Raw genomic sequence first — 21,247 nt, forward strand, 5'->3', positions numbered from 1 at the left:
CATCCCCTTTGCAGAGTATTTCAACTCACACAGACGCCAAATACATTAATCTCAAGACAATTTGCCATTGCATTGGACACCTGATCTCACCACAAAGGAGCAGGCAATTAGGAACATCCATTTTCATCAAGCCGCTGTAATTGTGTGTAATCAGAGTCTCTCTTCTGGTAGTGTAGTGGAGGTGAAGTGCCCTTAAACCAGCACTTCAACCTGCAACTCTGATTGAGCCTGATTTAAGACTCAAGCAATAATTTGTACCAATGAAACCCAATTAGCAATTAATGTACAGGAAAGTTTGCAGGGTGTTGCTGCCTCCTTGCCACTGTAATCACTCTGTTGATGTTCATTTTGTTTGAATGGTTTAAAATGCTGGGCTGCACGGTGGTGCAGTGGGCAGCACTGTCGCCTCACAGCAAGAAGGTTCTGGGTTTGAGTCCCGGTTGGAGTATGGGATCTTTCTGTGTGGAGTCTGCATGTTCTCCCTGTGCCTGTGTGGGTTCTCTCTGGTACTCCAGCTTCCTCCACAGTCCAAAGACATCAAGAGGGGACCAGGTTAATCCAGACTCTAAATTGACCGTAGCCGTGGCTGTGAGTGTGGATGGTTGTCTGTCTATGCGTGTTGGCCCTGTGATGGACTGGCGATCCATCCAGGGTGAACCCTGCCTCTCGTCTGGGATAGGCTCCACCCCCCGCTACCCTTAACAGAATAAGCTGTAGAAAATGGATGGATGGATTAGTCCATTGTGATGGCTTCCATGATTTACATTACACGGGGGAAATGGTCAGGCTGAGTATGCACTACGGTGATAGTTCCGCTCAATAACTCAAGACGAAACCAATACAGTAATTTTCCTTCATTCTTTTTAGCCATATTGGCTGTTGATAGGCTTTACATTTCATTAAAGAAGTGCAGTAAAACTGGGAGGAGAAGATGAGAAACAAAGCCAAACTCCTGGTACAGTGACTGTTCCCAATAGAGGGGAACTGCAAAACTATCAACTGATCAAAACCAGATAAAACCTATCTCACGCTATCTTGAGGCAGTAGCACTGTTCCTACACGTCCGTGCTTTATCCGTCTTCTATTTTTGCACTTGTGTGTGATTAGTATTTCTCTGTATTTCACTTCCTCAGGCATCGTCTCCCTCATCTCCCTGGCGGTTCTGTCCTATGAGCGTTACAGCACCATGATGGCACCCACCATGGCTGACGGCAGAGACTACCGTCCAGCTCTGGGTGGTATCTGTTTCTCATGGCTCTACTCTGTGGCCTGGACGGTTCCTCCTCTCCTGGGATGGAGCAAATATGGGCCAGAGGGTCCTGGAACCACCTGCTCAGTTGACTGGAGGACTCAGACGGCGAACAATATCTCCTACATAATCTGCTTGTTCACCTTCTGCCTGGTGCTGCCATTCGGGGTCATTGTCTACTCCTATGGAAAGCTGCTGTACGCCATCAGACAGGTGAGATGCTGTGGCTGTGAGCTCAAGCTCTAAAGTGGAAAATCTTTCTTTAAAGAAAGAAAGAACCCTTTGAGTGTTATGTTTAGGGTGGCACTGTGGTGCAGTGGTCAGCACTGTCGCCTTACAGCAAGAAAGTTGTGGGTTCGAGCCCCGGCTCGGAAACGGGATCTTTCTGTGTGGAGTCTGCATGTTCTCCCATTTCCTGACATCAAGAGGGGACCAGGTTAATCCAGACGCTAAATTGACCGTAGGCGTGTGAGAGCCAATGGTTGTCTGTCTATATGTGTTGGCCCTGCCATGGACTGGTGACCCCTCCAGGGTGAACCCCGCCTCTCACCTGAAGGCTGCTGGGATGGGCTCAACCCCCCCATCCTTAAAAGGATAAGAAAATGGAAGATAATTAATCTCATGCACGTTCTCTCAATGTTTTAATACACAATGCCCATCCGTCCATTTCTTTAAAAAAGAAATAAAAAGCCTCCAGCCTATCCACATTTTCAATCTGCAGCTACAAAGTTGTTTTCTTTGAGAGAAGAGAGATTATGCATTCATGTATTTCAAAGGCTCATGTTTGAAACCTCAGAAATACAGCCACACATCATCTGACAGCACACTGATGTCAGCAGTCTCCAATCAGGTCTGACGCCCCTACAAGGTGATCTATTAAAGCTGCCAACACCAATTTCCTCTCTTGTCTTCTCTTGCTGATGGCGCTGCTCGGCAGAAACAACCACAGTAAGATTTCTCTCGTGTCTGGAGCCTTTTTTTTTTTTTTGCAAAAACAGACGACAAATTGAAATAGCACTTAAGATGTGATCAAGTTTGTGCATAATAATCAGACGCAAATTACCCCGAATTTGCTTCTTGACAAGGTACTGCTCTGCTTCTCACATGTTGTCCCATATGGGATTTCTGCACTACTCGCCCAGCGAAAATCTGACATCACCAGCAAAAAGAGTTAGCTCTGTGTTTAATTAAGCTTGAATTTAACCCTATGAACCCCAGAAACTACCAGCGCATTGGAAAAAAACGCCTGTCTTTGAAAAACCAACAAATTTACACAGTTTATCACGGCCAGCATTTCAAACAATGCTGAGGTCGCAAAAAATTGCAGAAGTTACTGATGGCAGTTCATCCAGCTTGTGTGTTTGGATTAATGCATATTCGAGAAGATAAATACACATATAGTACACAGTCATAAAAAGATGGGATTTTGACCTGAGGAAAAGGAGATATGACAGTAAACATTAGTCTATTTTTCCACAATCACGCTGATTGAGTTTTGATCATTTTCATTGCAACTAAATACGACGTGGAGCCTCTCAGAGGAGCTCCCATTAAGCTGCTGACCATAGTTGTTTACGTCCTCCTCTTCTTCGGTTATTGCATGTTTCACGACCACCCCTGTTACTGAGCAGCTCCTGAACTTAATTCACGAAGAATCAAAATTTATTTCCTCCTTCCTGCGTTTTGAGAAATTGAAGGTTAACCAACTCATTTTCCTGAGGATCAACACATTTTTTCTGATTCTGAACTAACAAGTCTGTTTCCAAACAAGTTTGACGAGCTGCATAGGAAGAAATGCCGGATATGTGAGTGACCCTGCAGGATACCGCTAACTTCACTACATCTCCTCACTGGGCCTTTAGGAAAATGGTATCTTTGTAGTTAGCGAGGAGGGAACTGTTTCGATATGAGAGTTAGTTTTGGTAGATTAAATAATCTTTAATGAAGGCTGACATAAACTTTCTCCAGAGTTGTCAGCCACATCTCTCCATCTTCATAAATGGGTGTAGTTTGCTCTGTTGTCATGGCTCATATTGTTTTTCCATAACACACAGAGCTAACCAGGCAGAGCATCACCTTCATGCTTCACCTTCGTTCCTTCATCATATGGTTGGCTGCCAGCTGACATCCAGTCATATTCACACAAATGATCGCCATAACCTTCTCACTATGACTGTGCTGCTAATTCACTCTCTCCACCAACACAACCTTACGTTATAAGCTTTTGTTGACTTTACAAAGATCCGTATCTCAGAGTTGTTAAGGCGGATTATTTGTCTGAGCGGATGCTTGTTGCCGCTCTTTGAAGAATCCCTCCAAGAGTTCTGTCTGCCAAATCTAATTGAACAAACATTTGCCATAGAGGATCAGGTTTATGTGCCTCTGATGAAAATGTTGCATTTTTTGGCAAGATAAAGCTCAACTTCACAAGTTGTTCATGTTTGTCACCAGCAGTTTACCAGGCTTATGTCCTTTACAAGCTGGATACGAATGTGTTGGCAAACACCTTTATGGATTATTCTAAATCAGCCATTTTGTTCTCAATCCAAGTCCTGGTTGCACGCTCATGCCCTGTGTGTACCCTGGACATGCATGTGTAGGGGGCTGGGGGATGTGTGCGATGAAAGGGTAGGAAGTGAATACCGGAGGGGGCGAAAGAGAGAGAAACTCACGAGCCACGATATGAAGAAGCACCGGGGCTGAACTGTTACACAGCCATCGCTCCCTCTGATTTACATTCCTTATCTGGAGTCATGAAAAAGGACAATTTTCTACATATTGTATTGAAACCTCACTGATTAGTCAGGTAATCTTTCTCACATGCTGAATGTTGCAACAAACGTGACAATCTGAGTAAACTTTCAACGATATGCAATCTTGTTCTTAAGAGTTCAATGACCTGCACGATTTTTACTTCTGCAAAGACAATGTGATCACCGGCAGGCGTCTGTTTGTTAGCAGGAGATTTCAAAAGCTGCTGGACAGATTTTGATTACATTTAGGGAAATAGAGGTGCAGAGGAACATGTGATTGGTTTTGGGGGTGATCTGGATCCTCAAAATGGTTCTGGGTCATTAACAGGAAATTGCTTTTGGTGGGTTTTTTTCCCCTGTAAACGTTGTAGACAAGTTGAGATAATTTCTTTTGTGAAATGGTTGTGACATTAAAGCATACAGAAATTATCTTGATCATATTCTGGATTTATGATGAAGAAGGTGATCTATATTAAAGCAAAAAGGTCAAATATTTGCTGGTTCCAGACTTTAAATACAGGGCAAGAGTTCAAATCATGAGAACATTCTTCGTATTTCCGTGACATTTTATAAACAATCGATTAATGCTGAAAATAACTGTCGGATTAATCATTGCGGAAACTAGGTGTAAATTGCAGTTATAATGGTTTATTTCTGAAAAAATGTGAGCATATTTTGATTAAATTGATTGAGGGTGGGTTGTATTTAGAGGGGTAAAGGTTAGGCTGCTGGAGATGATATGGACCGTGTTCCAAGATGGTGATCTCGAAGATCTATTTTTGGTGGCAAAAAAAATAGGATGTTGATGATACTCTGTTCTGTGCCTGTAACGCCTCCTTGGTGAGGTATGTGCTCTCTGAGTCATTTCGAGTTTATTTAACAAGCAGAAGAGAAAAAGCAGCAGTCAGACAGTTTATAAACCCACAGAGGTTTAGTCTTACTATTGCCACAACAGTAGCATCCCAGGAGCGAGGTAGATTAGCATCAGCGGGAGAGAAACAGAGCACACAGAGTCAGACTACGGCTCCGTTATGAATGAGAGCAGCACAGTCACTGGTGTTAATGACAGGATCACACCGCTGTCTTCAAAACAGTCTGCAGAAGCGCCTCATTAAAACTCAAGGCTGCAGACCACCACTGTTGGCTAATCAGAGACAAAACCTCTTTGTTTGGCCTTGTGCGTGTGCCTGGTTTCTGGCACCTATTGGAGACCTTTTCTGGTCCAAAAAATAACCTTGTCAGGACTCCCTAGTCCTCACGGGGACAAAAGACTGGGCACATTGTATTTCTTAGTTCCTGGTTAAGGTGTGAATTGATGTTAGGTTAAGGTCAGGTTTAGGCATGAATTGGTTTGGGTTAGGGTCAGGGCTTGGGTTAGGCTATCCACATGAATGGAAGTTAACTGAACCTCCCAATGAGACAGCTCTGTGTGTGTATGTGTGTGAATACCAGGACAGCACGTGTTCATAGCACTCCTGGGTGAGCAACAGCGGTAATGACCCCAGGAGGTGTTCACATGCTTCAGCCCAGCATAAATCATACAGCTGGTTGATATTTTTAGTCTCTTAATAATATGGGGAAGTTGTGAAACAGCTCGACCGTTATGTTCCAGTTATGTCCTCAGTTTAGAACTGTGCTCTGACAGTGGGTGGCAATTTATTAGCCTATTGACCGACTTTCTACATGTCGACAGTAAAAGGAGTAATTGGAAACCCCCCCCCCCCCCCCCCCACTTCTTCTTGGTCTGCCTGATCCTAAATCAGTTGCCGACTAAAATACAATTTTTTTTGTCAGAGCTGGCTTTGACAGTCTTATTTTGAAAAATTCTGACTGGAAACTGAAGATATTCTTATTCTAGTTTATTGTTCGAAGCCAAGCTAATGTTCATCAGCAGGATTGATACCATATTGATTTTGGGGCTTGCTAAATACCTCTCTCATTCAAATTCCTACTCATATTGACCGTTACGCGTTTATGTTGATAGTCTAATTGTGACTGCCTGCAACTTAATCTCTCATTTCCTTTGTCATTCCTCGTGTCTAGCATTCCCTGTATTCTGTGCGTCATCCTGTAACTTTGAGTTGGATGGTTAAATGTGTTTGCGGCCTCTGTTTGTTTTTTGTGAGCACTGTGTGTCAACGCTGTTTGCACAAGAATTTAATTTACCACACCATTTGCTGGGCCATGTGTCTCATCTCTGTGGGGTTGTGCATGCCTTCAAGCACACACCAAACATTTCAGTTATTGTTTTGTTTTTTAAAGCTATGATTTATTATTAAATTATGAAATCTTCAGTACTTCCCTGATGCTCTTCTTTTAAATTGGTTTATTGTCCCCTCAGTTTCTCTGAGTGAAAGCACTTAAAAACTTTCTCTCCAATTGTGGTCTACCCACATGAAAGAGACACTCGGATATCTGAGCAATCAAAGTGAAACTGTAAAAGAGGTGTAACAGCACACTAAACTCCTGTTTGGTCTTCGTTTGGCTCGATTTCTCTCGATTGAAGACTCAGTCAATACTGTTGCAACCAGCTGCAAACTATCGGTGAAGATTCTCAGTCAGGTTGCTGGAGAACCTGAAGAAGCCTCTTGGACAAGAGGCTTAATATCTTCAAGGCAACTGAAATAGTCCAGTTAAACAGCTGCTAACTACTTTACAACAAGTAAAATGTACAAGCAAACATCAAGAACAGGACAAAAAGAGAGCTGCCCCAAAAGGCAAAGCTCTCAACCTACTGGTAAATCTTAGTTCTGACATGTTTTCGTGAAATATTGGTCATGACCGAAAGTACAAGATCGTGCACTCAAGTGACCGATGCCAGCCACCCTGCTGAGGCATCCTTGAGGGACAACGTGAGAAGTCCTCCATGAAGGACTTGGAGCAGAGCAGCTGCTCCTTTGCGTAGAGAAGAGCTAGTTAAGGGGGTTTGGGTATTTGGTAAGGATTCAACTTGGTCATCTCCCCAAGGAAGTTTTCCAGGAGAATCTCTGAGGGAGGAGGCAACAGATAAGACCAAGGACCAGGTGGAGGGATTATATCTCCACTATGCTGGCAATGCCTCGGGCAATTTCTTTGTTGGTTTGTTTGTAGGATCTCTCAAAAATGAATGGACAGATTTTGATGGAATTTGGTGGGGAAAAATGCAAGTAGTTTACTTTGACAGGGAATCTGGATTATATTATAGATTCTGGATCCTGCTAACTATTCTTAGCCACGTGCATAATATGACTTCAAGTATTAGCAGTATTTTTTTTTGTCCTTGGCAGTGCTTTAGACACATGTAACATTCACTTTTCTACAATTTACTTTAACAGCTAAAATCTTAAATTAGTTTTTCCAAAATAGCAAAATTCCACACTTATAATATACTTTAATATAAAGGGTTATATTACATCATTTCCCTGGCTGCAAGCTCACCTAAATATGTCGAAATATATTATACTTAGCATAAGTTTTGTTCAGCGGGGTCAGAGCAGTGAATTCTTTGGAATTCACTTAACCCACATTTTATCCCTGCTCCATTTCAAGTTCATTTGAGATTTGTTTCACAGTCAGATGAAACAGAGTGCAAAACACGGAACATGTTCAAATCACCTCAGGCACACACGAGTATATCCCTGTGACCCAAGGAGGGTTATGAAACATATTTGTGGTAGATTGAACCTGCAGCGATTTTATTGGTGGATTATTTGGGGCATTTTTTTTATGGACGCATGGAGAAAATCTACATTTTGCTTGAGTATTAAATTGATGACAATGATTTCCCATCAGACACCTGAAAGTAATTTGCACAATATTCATGCTCCAGTGCAGCCTGAATTGCATTTCCTCATTTGCTGGAGTTTTTGGTGTGACAGATAAGTTCACATCTGCTAGAGGATGTCAGAAAATGCCTCAAGACAGTGAAGTGACACTTCAGGCTTGTTTATTTAGCCAATGACACTTTCTGAATGACAGAAATGAAGGAAAACATCGCCAGATGTAGTGAGAAGATTAAAATGGATGGCTGGTATGTTGTAGATGTAGAGGAGGAGAAGTGAATGGCTGAAAGAGAAGAGGTCAGTGAAGAGTCATTGCGATTCTTTTCTATCTTATTAGACTGGCAATTTATTTTTACTGCCAGCTGAGAGACAGGGATATAAAACATCAGCGTTATATAAAAAAATAATGTGGGATTAAACTTAATGTGCTTCCATGTCAATTGTCTGTTTAATGGAGAAGACAAAATTTTGGGCAATAGTACTGCTAGATGTGGTGATACCACTGTAACTCCATTTATTAGTAATGTGTGGTGGCATTCTTTTCTGAATCAAATATCTTCTTTTCAGGAGCTTTCATTGATCCGTGCACCCTACAAGCTAGATTTTTCCAAAGCGTTCCAAGCACAGCTGAGCTTTCTGCTGCAGTCTGAAAAAAACTGTTAAGGATCAGTAAGTGATGCAGCTGATAGAAGTTTTTCCGTGTGACGATGACTGCATTTACCAATCCTCAGGCTGATTCCTGCTGTGGGAAGAGACTTGACCCTGAAATTACCTGATAGAAAGATCGCAGAGGGTGAGGACAGAGAGGATCTGTTCCAGTGGGAGTTCCAATGGTTGATCTAGTTATGAGTTTATGTAGAATAAGAGAAAAACTATGTGTTCATTTGCCTACTGGGACACCCAATTAACTCCTAAATGGAGAAGTGGTTACATCAAGGCAAAAAACATTTCAAGTTTTCAAAGTCATCAACTAATTTGGAAATTCTCACTTTGAAAAGAATCTAAATCTTCCCACGTCAGTCTTGGGAGTACCTCAGGGAACAATCCATGGCCTACTACAATTTTTCATGCACACGCTCACTTTTAGATCAAATTCTTGCATTGTTAAATTATACTTTTTCTGTCATATTTAGATGCAATTTTTCCTTTACTTTTTTTAAAGTTTGACCTGATGATTCAGATTTTGTTTCATTAGAAATAAAGTCAAACCGACAGCATCTACAGATATTTTTGGAGCTTTTCTTTAATGACAGAACTCTCACACTAAAAATGAAATGAAGTGTTTGACATACATGTCTTACATTTGTTGAGTTTCCATCTTTCTAAGTTCTAAGTTTCTAAGAGGGGAGGCTAAGAAAACTATCAAGAAATTTTCTTATTTGATAAAGCTCCATTTTTACAGGGCTTTCAGCGAGTCCTGAAGGCGAGCAGATAAGTTTCTTTGTCTCACATATTAGTCTTGTGTTTGCTGATACTTAAAGTGCTTCAGGTTGCTTGGAGGTGTATTCAGAACAGTCCAAGACAAAACACTGATTGCAATCTTTCTCTCAATAGATCCCAGTTAATAAACTGTCATCCAAATCAACAAGTGACTCATTAGAATAAACACGTTGGCAGTGTCTGAAAACTAGAGTTGTTCCATTAATTGCTTCAGTTAATCAGCTGATAACCATCCAAATCATTCTCACTGTTTTGTACTGACATGGTGATTTCATCATCTAATGTAGTGTGACGATATTCTCCAAATCTATTAATGCCATTAAAAAACTACAGATTGGAGGGAGACAAAGCAATATGCTCAAGATCAAGACTGGCATCAGGCAGGAAGTGTGTGAAGTAAGGCTCAGGTGCCTGCGTGCTGTTTATATGCATGAATGTGTGTGTCACTTTCTGCATGAGTGTGCTGTTATTTTCTTGTCACAGCCCAGGTGCAACTTTTACTTGGTGAAACAATTAACTCCAGTTTATGCAGCATACAATTTTCTCATTGGCAGGACACACACTGGTGTCTGTATATCACAAAAACTCATCAACAGATTACATCTGTGTGTGTGTGTGTGTGTGTGTGTGTGTACGCAAATCAGAGATACTGCATAACAGAGCATAGACATTTTTCCTTAGGCTTTTACAGGTTTTCATTTCAGTGTAATTAGTTTTTAAGCATTTTAAACGTAAGCACATCAGTTTAAAGGTTTTTGTGTTAATGTGATTATGATGCAGAAGCTCATTCATTTAATACTTCTCTGTCTGCAAGAAGTTCTCATTTAGCAGCAACGTTTCTCTGCACCATTCTAGCTTTCCTGTTGTAAATATAAGAAAATCTATAGTACAAGTACATCAAACTTTGTATTTTTTTTTATTAAAAAAAAAAAGGATCTGGTTGTAATATAGGAACTCCCTTTCAAACAACATATTCACTTTGAATATTTTTGGAAATGAGATACAGAACATTTTGGTGGCATACCAAAACTGATATCGTTACTGTGGTACTGATGACTATGGGTCTTTATGGATATGATGTGGAGCTAAGTTCAGAAAATTCATGTAATCCTGCCTTTAAAACTGGAAAAAGACGGTCTTTCTATAATTACACGGTAAGACGATATGAAGTCAAAGATAAATATTACATGGCCGTTCCCAGTTTTAATAAATAAAGACCCTTGGTGTTTGAAATAACAATGTAGCCCACACAAGCAATTCCATCCAGTGTGCTGATGAACGTAAGTCTACGACGAACATCCAGTCAGCTCGTTCATGTGGAGCTGGATCCACTCATGCACCAATGGTTCCCTGAACAGCTCACACATAGCGGCTCTCACAAATGAATATCCAACCCCCTCCACGTGTGTGTATGTCCCAATCACCTACCTCAGCTGGGCCTATTATACAGTAGGTGTGGATTTAACATTCAGGAGGTACCTTGTCACTGACACCAAAGAACCAAAGAACTGTCTTTTGGCTCCTTCTTAACTCTGTTTTAACCAAAAAACAAAAAACTGAGTTTGGCTGTGGACTAAATATACAAAACTGAATTAGTTTATTTTGATTTTGAAGGACAACAAGCAACTAATATTCATTAGAATTAGAAATATAAATTTATATACTATATCATTTGAATATAGATTTAAAATTGACATTTTTTTCAAGGAAGAGTTAAATCTTGAAAGTCTTTACCCATGCAGCTTAGCAATAAGGCAGGAAACAGCTTTGTCTCTCCAAAGATAACAACATTTTCCAGGCTTTCACCTTTAAAAATCAAATCAATATGCATCTGGTCAATGTAATCTGCAAAACTAAAAAAACAAAGTTACATTTGTCCAATTTGCTCCTCCTCTGAGTTTTTCCCACTATTTTTTAGAGCCGAGTGTCATCTGCTCTTCATCTTGATCACGTGAAATATGATTAGCAAGAAGATAGAGCGTGTCCTTGATCATGTGACAATATATATGGTCCATTTTTGACACTGTCAAGCCATATCATATTTTTCCCGACATTCCCTACCAAAGTGGCCCCAGGCAGTGGGAAGCCAAAGCCTGAAATATTCTTCAACCGTCCTCATCATCCAGCTGGCAGCAGCACCTGCCACTAAGATGGAGAGGGTTGGACGTGCATGTGATTCAGTCCTTCTTCAGCTGGCTCTTTTCACAGCAGCCATTTAGACGTGACATGGGAGGGGAAACGCGTGTAAATAACATTTATTATGGCCCAGCTTTATTTAGAGTCATATATATTCCAGTGGGCCATTTATTTATGAAATACAGCAGTATTTACCCTGTAGAGAAGGATGTGATCATGAAAAGAAGCTATTGTTCCATTGGTGGCAGCTCAACAATGGAGACCTAATTGTTTGGAGTGCTGTGTTTGAGTCGTTTTTCGCCCTGCTAGAATGTTAGGACATGTCTTGTGTAAGTCACAAATTCATTTCTGTCGTTTCTGTACGACTAAGAATACCGCATTCTGATGTTATTTTATGACTTTAGCATTCACAAACCACATCAACTTCCCAGCAGTATCAGTTTGTTTCATAGTGGTTGAGAGAATTAACTCGCAGGCACTAAGACAGATAGGTAAGCTACATTTAGTTCCTCTTATTTTACCTGTTACATTACTGTGGCATGGCAATGCAGTTGCCACAGGAACCTTTAAAAAAAAAAAACACTCCCCCTGTTTGTTCAAAGATGCTCAGATAGATGAGGTGTGAGAAGGATGCCAAACAGCCAGAAGATTCTGATATTATCAGCCAATTAAATGCGCGTTATCAGGGAAAATAGATTTGAGGTAGTAGGGCCCACTCCTCTTCCAGGGGTTCAACAAATGCCCTCTAGAGTTTAGCACCAGATCAGATGATGTTCAGAGAGGAGGCGGCACGTGGAGGGTTGAGACGGGTCAGACAGAGGGCTGTTTTAATGAGAAATGGATTTTAAATCCATGTTTGCAACCCTCAGCGGCCCAGAAAACACACCAGTTTTTCAAGCTGGATCATTTTGATTTTGAAGGTGAAAGAGACCAACAAAATGGCAGCATTTGAGATAAGAACAGATGTTTGATCGTTGTAAGTCTAAACAAGTGCTTTTTGATTGTGGAAACAATCAAAGTAACTGAAAAATTCTATACGTGCTGTTCAAAGCTTTATGAGAATGAATCTTATATTTAAGCATAGATGGTGTTCTGACTTAAAAGCTGTACTGCATCAACAGTTACTTGCATTCTGTGCTTTTTGAAAGGTCAAAAATTGTGTTAAAAATCAACATAGAAAGTTCTTAAAACACCAAACTGGTCCCTTGACTCTTAATAATCAACGTAAACAAAACCTCATCCCTACAACCAAGTCCCTCTCATTGATTATCCTGTTTATTTTTGACTTGTGAAAATTATATAACCACACTTTTATTGGCAAGTTTTCCAAGCGTTTCCAGCTACTGCTTTTAAGTGGTTATTTTCTCTCTCTCTTTTTCATAAGTGGGGATCAATCTATTGATCATTTAATTGACTAATCAATATCATCCCCCTCTTGTTCTCATTTGGATAACAGATTTTGACTGCTACCTTCTCATTTTAGCAAGTTGGGGGGGGGGGGGTGTCGCCAGTAAACAATACAACAGACTGTTACATAAGCCTGAGTCCTGCAAGCTGAATGATTACAGTAGAGGACCGACAAACAACGGAGTACAGCAGGGTTCAGACTGGGGGCATGTTCTTGCTAACAGGCTCCTTTTGTGAGGCAGTGGTCTGTCACACAAAGAGTGTGTTAATGAGTGTCTGCAATTAAAGAATCTCAAAAGAGGGAGGGCAACCTTGTGAACGTAGGCACTAACATGATCCATGGAAGCATACATCTCTACCCTGATGTTCACAGTGATGCAGGGCATTTTTGAGTCATTCATACTGATTTCTGAGGAAATTTCACATGGAACTCTATGACGAGATTCATGCATATTCATAAATCTTTCGTAAAATGCTTCCAGAAATATATACATGTGATGGTTTCAGTTGTGTATCTTCGTGTAATTGAGGGGTGGGCTTTCAGTGGAAGTCTGATCTCCGAGTGCACTTGTGTCTCTCAGCAGTGGAAGGATCGCTGTAATTACAGTGTATAAATAAACTCCATGGGAGTGATTCACACTCATCACAATGAAAAGGAAACAGCCAACGCCATAGATGCATATAGATGTTTTGCTCCCTCTGCAACTCCCGTCATTTCTTTATAGATACGGATCATCCTGCCATCAAAGAGCTAGATTTACTCAGATGACAAAGCTATTTCAGGAAAAAGTTGTAATGTAATAACAGTCTTAGTGTTTCTTCTCCTCCGATCGGAGCAGATTGTTTTCCCCTTCATGCCAAAAGTTTCATACTTTTTAAAAAGATCAAAGTAACACTGACCGCAGTCATCCCTGAGAATTTCAAAGTAAAGGCACTGCGTGAGTGCAACATGTATCGACATCGTTGCTTCAGTGTCATCGTATCATTGATTCAATACTGACTGGATCAATGCGCCATGAAACCACAGGCAAGGACGTGCATTGATTTAACTCTGATGATGAGGGTGATTTGACATCGTGATTTATGAATGTAACTGCAAAAAAAGCTGCCTTTATATTGTCGCACTGCAAATTGATTTTCCTTTCAGTAACTTCCATGTCATGTGACCTAGCAACACCAAATCAGATCCAGAGAGTAGGACTTGTATTTTCATGCCTCTTGAAAATGATACATTAGTGAAAATTTTACACACACACACACACACACACACACACACACACACACACACTGTACTGTTTTTAAATTTTTCAACACCTTTCATGTCTTGTGACCTTGGGACTCCAAAGCAGCACCAGATATTAGAACTAGACAAGAAATACACTGCAGGTTAAACCTCTTTTTTAGGTTTGTATGAAGCTGCATTTCTAATTCGCACAAATTTTCAACACTTGCAGATACAAAGCAAACCATTTTTGATTGTATATTTTAGTAGTTTATTTTAAAGGTTTATTAAAAATTTTATGGATTTTAGTTGATGGTCTTGAGTGAGCAGAGACCATTAAGGCTCATTTGAACTATTACACGTAATTTGCTGAACTCTAAAACTGAGAGCTGAATTAATAGCAGAACGAATGTTAAGCCCCGAATTCCTCTCAATCTTTCCTGACGCCTCATCATATGATGCATCTGAGGAATGTCAGCTGTCTTTTCTGCTTGAAGGCTCAAACAATGATGCTTGTGTTTTTGGGTAGGACAAGATTTATGTTCGTCTTCTCTACCCCCCACCTGAGGCTAGTTTACACACACAAACACACACACACACACACACACACACACACACACACACACACACACACACACACACACACCAAGTCGATTTCCACTAGTGTGTTTAAATTAGGCTACTTGGCTGTGCACCCCCCCCCCCCCCCCCGAAAAAAATGGACTTGCAGGATTCACATCATGTCAGCATCATTTTCAGGTCGAAAAATGATGGCTTTCCGGCAAAAAACAGAAAAATCGCACCCCTGATCATGTATAAAAAAAGTTCTCCCTTGTCCTTCTCTCAGGTGCGCAGCGTGAGTTCCGTGGTGACTCGCCGGAGGGAGCAGCGGGTGCTGGTGATGGTGATCACCATGGTGGCATGCTACCTAGTGTGCTGGTTGCCATACGGGGTGGTGGCCCTGATGGCAACCTTTGGCCCCCGTGACCTTGTGACTCCAGAGGTGAGCATCACGCCCTCGCTGCTGGCCAAGTTCTCCACCGTCATCAATCCCTTTATCTATATCTTCATGAACAAACAGGTGAGGTTTTCTGACACAATATTCTTGTCCCTTCTGTTCCCTTATAGCTGCGTATCTGTGTAAAGAGCTACGGCTCAGAAATCCTACGGGAAAGCTAAAGTTCAAGGTCTTTGTGCAATGCTTCCAGGTTTTTCTTCGAGCGTTATGTGGCTCTCAACATCAAACTCCCAGATGAAAATGTGTAAAAGTGGTTTCCAACAATCAGATCCTGTGATTTCCGCGTTTTCTTATAACAGCTGAACTCTGAAGCCTTTGGAAAATTATACTCAATCAGGAGCAATTTGCATGTTTTTGGGCCAGTGGTTCACAAACTGGCGGTCAGGAGATAATTTCAGGGTCAGCAATTGTTTGTGACACAAAATAAATTTAAAAATTGCAAAGTGTAAGTTGTATTCAACACTTTACTGACTATAACAGTGATATAATTTGCCTTGCCATAGATTCTATGAATATTGAAGAACAATAAAAACTGTTCTTTAACTCAGCTACATTTTGTTTTTATTTCGAAAAACCTTCAGCCGAATGACAAACCATCTCTCTCCGTCATTGTTCTTCTAAAGTGCACGTCGACAGTGATGGCACTGTTATTTCAATAATCTCTAAAGCAACTTGAAGCTAGAATTTATTTTATTCAGAGAGGAGCGTGAAGTGGGTGCTGCAAAATCCAACTTGATTACTCTCGAGTGTCACAAATCAAAAACATTGGGTTTTTTTTTAGGCGCAGAGCGATGGACAACTCTGCTTCACCACTAGTGTTTGATTTTTAAAGGGATATTTCAGATGTGTTGACGTGGGGTTGTAGGAGTCTCAGCCTTGGGTACACGGGGTCAGCGTACCTTCCGTGGAGAGAAACGGCAGTGTTTCTGTACCTCAACATCGTACTGACAGATGGAAAAAAAAAAAACAAGCAAATATTTTATCCACTAAATAAACTAAATATAATCCCACCTAAAACAAATCAATATTCATTGACACTATGTTTGGGACATCTGTGTTACTTTACTCTCTTTGTCAGACAGCTTTGTCTTTGGGAAGATCAGCTGCTTGAATCAGAAAGCACTGCTGCAGAACAATGCAGTACAAGGAAGTTCTCCAGCCAGAATATCTAACCACCCTGTACCAGAGGAGGTTCTTTTAGAAAATGAAACACTGTCGTGTCTGTAACATTGTACCAAATAGTCACAATTATGACACGAGTGGAACGAGGGATTTGGCGAAGCGACTGGATCAGGCTGCTGGTTTCTACCTGTGTTTGGAGATGTTTTGACATGTTTTTTCCCACAAAATATTGCTGTCCTGGAATTGACTGTGGAACTGTGTAACAACAAATTGGGTCTAATTAACTGCATCATCTTGTTTAGTCAATGAAAAAGATACCTGAATTGATGCGAGGTTCACACCCTGGGACGCTTAATATAGCAGACATCCATTCTCCATCTGCTGGCTCCTCATTTACGCCTTCACACTTCTCCATATCCAGCAATCAACCCAAATGTAACGCGGGATGTGCGCACCAAGGTGGAGACAGAGCAGTAAGACCATGAGCTGAAACGTTATTACCCAGATTTCAAAGCCGTAACAGCCACATTCCGCCGGGCTGCCCCGCCGATGTGGTGATACGCATCACCGGCATTCAAGGGCACCACACAGGACAAAACAAGACAAATTAATGAAAAAGGAAGAGGAAGTAATCCGTTTGATGCCACTGGCCTTCCTAATTGACAGCAGAGTAAACTTCAAGGTGCTGTGTGCCGCAGTTCACCTTCAATAAATCATTAGGGAAGTCATCAGTAGATTGGAGGAATGCTGGCATCTCATCAGTAGAGCTCATGCGTGGCTCTACGCTGCTCCACGACAAGCACTACAGGTTAGTTTTATTTAATCAACAATAAACTTTATCTTGTCTTGGCTTAGCAAATATCTAATACCCTACCATACAGATATTAGTGACTGCACGGAGGGTTACACTCTATTCAATCCGTAGAGAGATGATGCATCGAGATAAAGATAATGCCTCACTTTTTCTTTTTTTCTTTTGGAGGACTCACAAATAAGCATCTTGAGCTAAAAAAGTCATTGCATCACTTCTTAATGACTCCAGTCACAAAACCACCACAAAATTGTCTTTAAAAAAAACAAATGTTTAAAAACTCTCAAAGTCATCGTCCGGTATAATTTACACCTTCACTGCTCAGCTGTATTCCCAGGAATCCAACAACTCTTTGATTTAAGATTATTAGAAAAGAAGAGCACATCCAATAGACTTCGGCTGACTGTGTCTGGTCAGTGTCATAAAATGTGGTCAATTGGTCACAGGGCTGTTGTATCTATCATTAGTTTTCCTGGACAGGAAAGCAAAACTTCTCCAACATTTTGTTTTACGGTTTTAATCACTTGACTGCTGCATTAAATGGCAACCTGCAAAACCCTCCCTGCTGTGAAAAACAGCAACACAGAGTGTTAAAACCCAGAAATGAGTTTGTCGACCGTTCAATTCCATGGACCCATTTAGAAATGGTTTATGGATTTTTCAGTTAAATGCTTGAAATAAAGTCTTTGGTCAACACAAGCTTAAGATATTTCAAATTCTGTTCTATGCGAAAGAATGTCAGTAAATACCACTCTCACAATGCTTACATAGCATAACGTTAGCTTTGTACTGCTAACGATTGCGTACACATTAAAAACAGAGAGGTTAGTGGGTGAACATGCTAGAATCATGAACTTTTATTTGTCAAGTATTATATCCTCTGATTAAACAACATAAAAAAATGGCATTAGCTTTTGCTTGAGGGAACCAATGACAATACAACCAGCTCCATATACTACAAGTCAGGGGACAAACGTGTAGCCTAACTTAACATAAAAGACATTGCTTAAAATAAAAATCTAACAAGGCTTTTTCTTTAAATCCATGCTTCTGCGTGTGAGACTTTTCTCCAAGTTTAAATGATGAAACTGACAGTAATTTGTAGGGTAAGAGGAAAAATGTCTGTTGGGAGGAGGGAAGGAAGTTTGAAACTTCAGTCAAAATCAGGAGTGTTGAAAGGGAAGGAGACAAAAATGGGTTAAAAAGGAGAAGGAAAGGTGGAGGGAGAGTGAAAAGGGAAATGGACTGGTATGCAAGACAAGGGTGCAGAAAGGTTGAAATTGGGATGAAAGAAGTGTGGAAAAAAAGGATGTATAGATGAAAGACAGTCAGGGAGGAGAAAGGTGATGGGCGGAGGAAGTTGTTTTTAATCTCCAAAAGGTAACGTGGCTTTGATTTGAATAGCATGTGATGTTACTATCAGGGAAGGACACACTGTGGTGGTGACCTTTCCTTCTTCTCTCACACACTCTTATCTTTCTCCGTCTCTTTATCTTCCTCCACCGCAGTCTGCCTCGTCGTTTTTGTCACTTTTGAGCTTAGGAGACATTTACTTCTCTTTGATGATTGGCTTGTTACAGTCTAGTAGTACACCGGGGAAGTTTCCCGTGTGTGTGTGTTGATAAAGCTTCTAACTGAATTTTCAGATAAATACATTGGATGTTTACTGTGTGGCGCTTTCAGTCTTCAGTTCCTCCCAGCCCATAACTATGGCAGCAGTGTGTTGAGGCGAGTTGAAGACTTCAAGCGCTGCGCAGATTCACACCCTGGACCTGACCCGTCATCCAGTGATTTATAGCGTTTCTGCTTAAAAAAGGAGACGATGTTGATGTCGTACGGGGATTTACAGGCTTAAATGTTCTGGAATCCCGTGGGTCACAGGATTCTGATGGGACGGGAGTCATTTACACCAGTCATCATGTGGCAGAGGGAATTGTATTAAGCCATTTCAGAGGATGCATGGTAATTATAGCACATCAGTATCAGCAGATATTGAACATAATTTAATATAATCAGAATCAGTTCAATGAGCAGAACTTTAGAGTTAAAAGTCTTTATCAGGCGCAGTTGTAGGAAGTAATATCCTGACTTTTTCAAATTCACATTACATTAGTTTTGTCAGTTTTTATGGAATGTGAATGTCAAATATGAAATTGTTTTTGATACAGATAATATTGACTGAATGGAATATCAATAGGGCAGCACGGTGGTGCAGTGGTCAGCACTGTCGCCTCACAGCAAGAGGGTAGGAGCCCCGGCTGGAGCACGGGTTCTCCCTGTGCCTGCGTGGGTTCTCTCTGGTACTCCAGCTTCCTCCCACAGTCCAAAGACATCAAGAGGGGACGAGGCTGATTGATACTCTAAATTGACCGTAGGCGTGGCTGGGAGAGCCAATGGTTGTCTGTCTATATGTGTTGGCCCTGCCATGGACTGGTGACCTGTCCAGGGTGAAGGCTGCTGGGATAGGCTCCACCCCTCCATGGCCCATGACCCTTAACAGGATAAGCAGTAGAAAATGGATGGATGGATGGATGGATGGATGATCATTATTGGAATATTGAATATCAGCAAAAAAAATCCAGTGTCGTAAATCACACACTTGTAATCACACACAGTGTAATGAGTTTATCTGCACCCCTCATAGTCGTCAACTGCTCTGCTGTTTTTGTCTGTGTGCGTTTCTCCCGCCAAGTTACAACAAGATGTTGGGCAGTTGTTGCATGAATTGGCATGACTGAAGACATTTAATACAGTAAAGAGCATTTAGATCAGTAATCAGTGACGTAGCAAAGGCAGAGGGGCGGGTCACCCAACCCTCGTCTTGAACCTGGGTACACAGGACCCAACCATGCTCACACAGCCAAAGAGCCAAGCTGGTTGACAAGGCAGCCGGAGTGCATTGGAGCATTTCTGATAAATGTTACGGTAATTCCTCATATTATAATTGCTACACCTGCAGTAGGGCTCGAGTGGCCTTGACTTGGTCTGTTTATTTCTGTGGATTCTGTTCTGGTTAAATGGGAGAAGTGGTCAGTTATTTCAAGTCCTGCCAGAGGGGACAGCTAGTGGTGAGTTAACAAGCCACACTTCCAACAAGCAGTCCACCTCCGATGATTAAGTCGATAACGATAAACTTTAAAAAAGGTAGCAGATAAATTCACACCTAAAATACAGTTAAATTGCACATTAACAGAATTAGTACAACCACAACGGCAGCATTCCTGTCCTGTTTTCCAGAATACTGTGAGCTGGACTTGAAGCATCTCAGTCAACTCTAATAAATGGGCTCATGTCACAAGATAAAAGCAAAGACACACAAGATAAAAGCAAAGACACACAAGATAAAAGCAAAAACAACATTATCCATGAGCAGAAAACAGCCTTCATTACAAACAAATGTGGTCCCGAGCCTGAGCTAAGTTTGACCAGAGAAGCAGCCAGTGAATAATAATGTACAAAACAACATTAACTGCCTCCCAGATTGTTCAACCGGTGAGTTTGGGCCTCCGTCACAACCGCCTCTATTGGGGTTCTGTCTTTGACGCTGGCACCTAATTTCAACGGGTTGTGAGCCGCCAGCATGCACAGCAGTGTGGAATTCTGTGGTCATTTAATTTAGTTGTATAAGAACAAGACTGTGCCAGAAATACAATCTGTTCTTTGGGAAAAACTCTTGTGAATGGAAACCCATACAGCGGTGGTAGTATTATAGAGAAGGATGGTGGGAACCTCAAAGTGGAATGGAATGATGCTCTGGGACAGCAGCGATATCCCATCAACATGCGTGTCACCTTCTACTGGGAATGTAGTTCAGAATTGGTCTCAAACGGCTTGTGTTTATAGATTCGCCCCCACGGTTGCTTATGTTGCGATTAAATATTAAAAAGGTTTTGCTACATCTCTGAAATCTAAGCGACTGAAATGTAAACCGCAGCATGTCGGCTAACTTTTAATGATTCATATAGCTTACATAATTAACGGAAACAAGATATAAAAAGACACATGCTCTAAGTAAAGCAGAAGAAGGTGTCAACAGAATTGTCATCATATAAATAAATGAATATAAACCAGCAATACATGAGAATCTTATTTTACCAGCTAAAATAAATAACTTTTTGGTTTACTTTAGCATACAGGTGCTCTAAAAAATGAAAATATGCTCCTGTAGGAGGAAATCAAAATCCAAAGGGAGGGAATTAAATTTTTTTTAAATTGTTTTATTTGATAATGCCAACTCCAAGCTTTGATTTGATCAAGTGTTGTAAAACCTTGTTTTATTACAGCAAATCAAATCATGCATAAATACGGAGGTGGCAGTCCATCATAAA

The 21,247-nt window shown here is 41.0% G+C and overlaps 1 protein-coding gene and 1 long non-coding RNA gene across 3 annotated transcripts in view; one reads left to right on the forward strand and one right to left on the reverse strand.

Annotated features, from left to right (window-relative positions):
* LOC147241388 (uncharacterized) overlaps positions 1-21,247 on the reverse strand; it is a 116,062-nt gene that overhangs the window by 64,851 nt on the left and 29,964 nt on the right. The window lies entirely within an intron of this gene.
* The window catches only part of tmtopsb (teleost multiple tissue opsin b), a 41,408-nt gene that overhangs the window by 13,558 nt on the left and 6,603 nt on the right, over positions 1-21,247 (forward strand). Inside the window, exons 2-3 of the mRNA XM_086192259.1 lie at positions 1,134-1,462; positions 14,816-15,049. Coding sequence (XP_086048385.1) covers positions 1,134-1,462; positions 14,816-15,049 — 563 coding nt within the window. The remainder of the gene's footprint in view (positions 1-1,133; positions 1,463-14,815; positions 15,050-21,247) is intronic.

This window comes from Aulostomus chinensis, chromosome 21 (assembly GCF_037954235.1).
Source record: "Aulostomus chinensis isolate RoL2024-O1b breed Wild chromosome 21, RoL_Achi_v1.0, whole genome shotgun sequence".
NCBI lineage: Eukaryota > Metazoa > Chordata > Actinopteri > Syngnathiformes > Aulostomidae > Aulostomus > Aulostomus chinensis.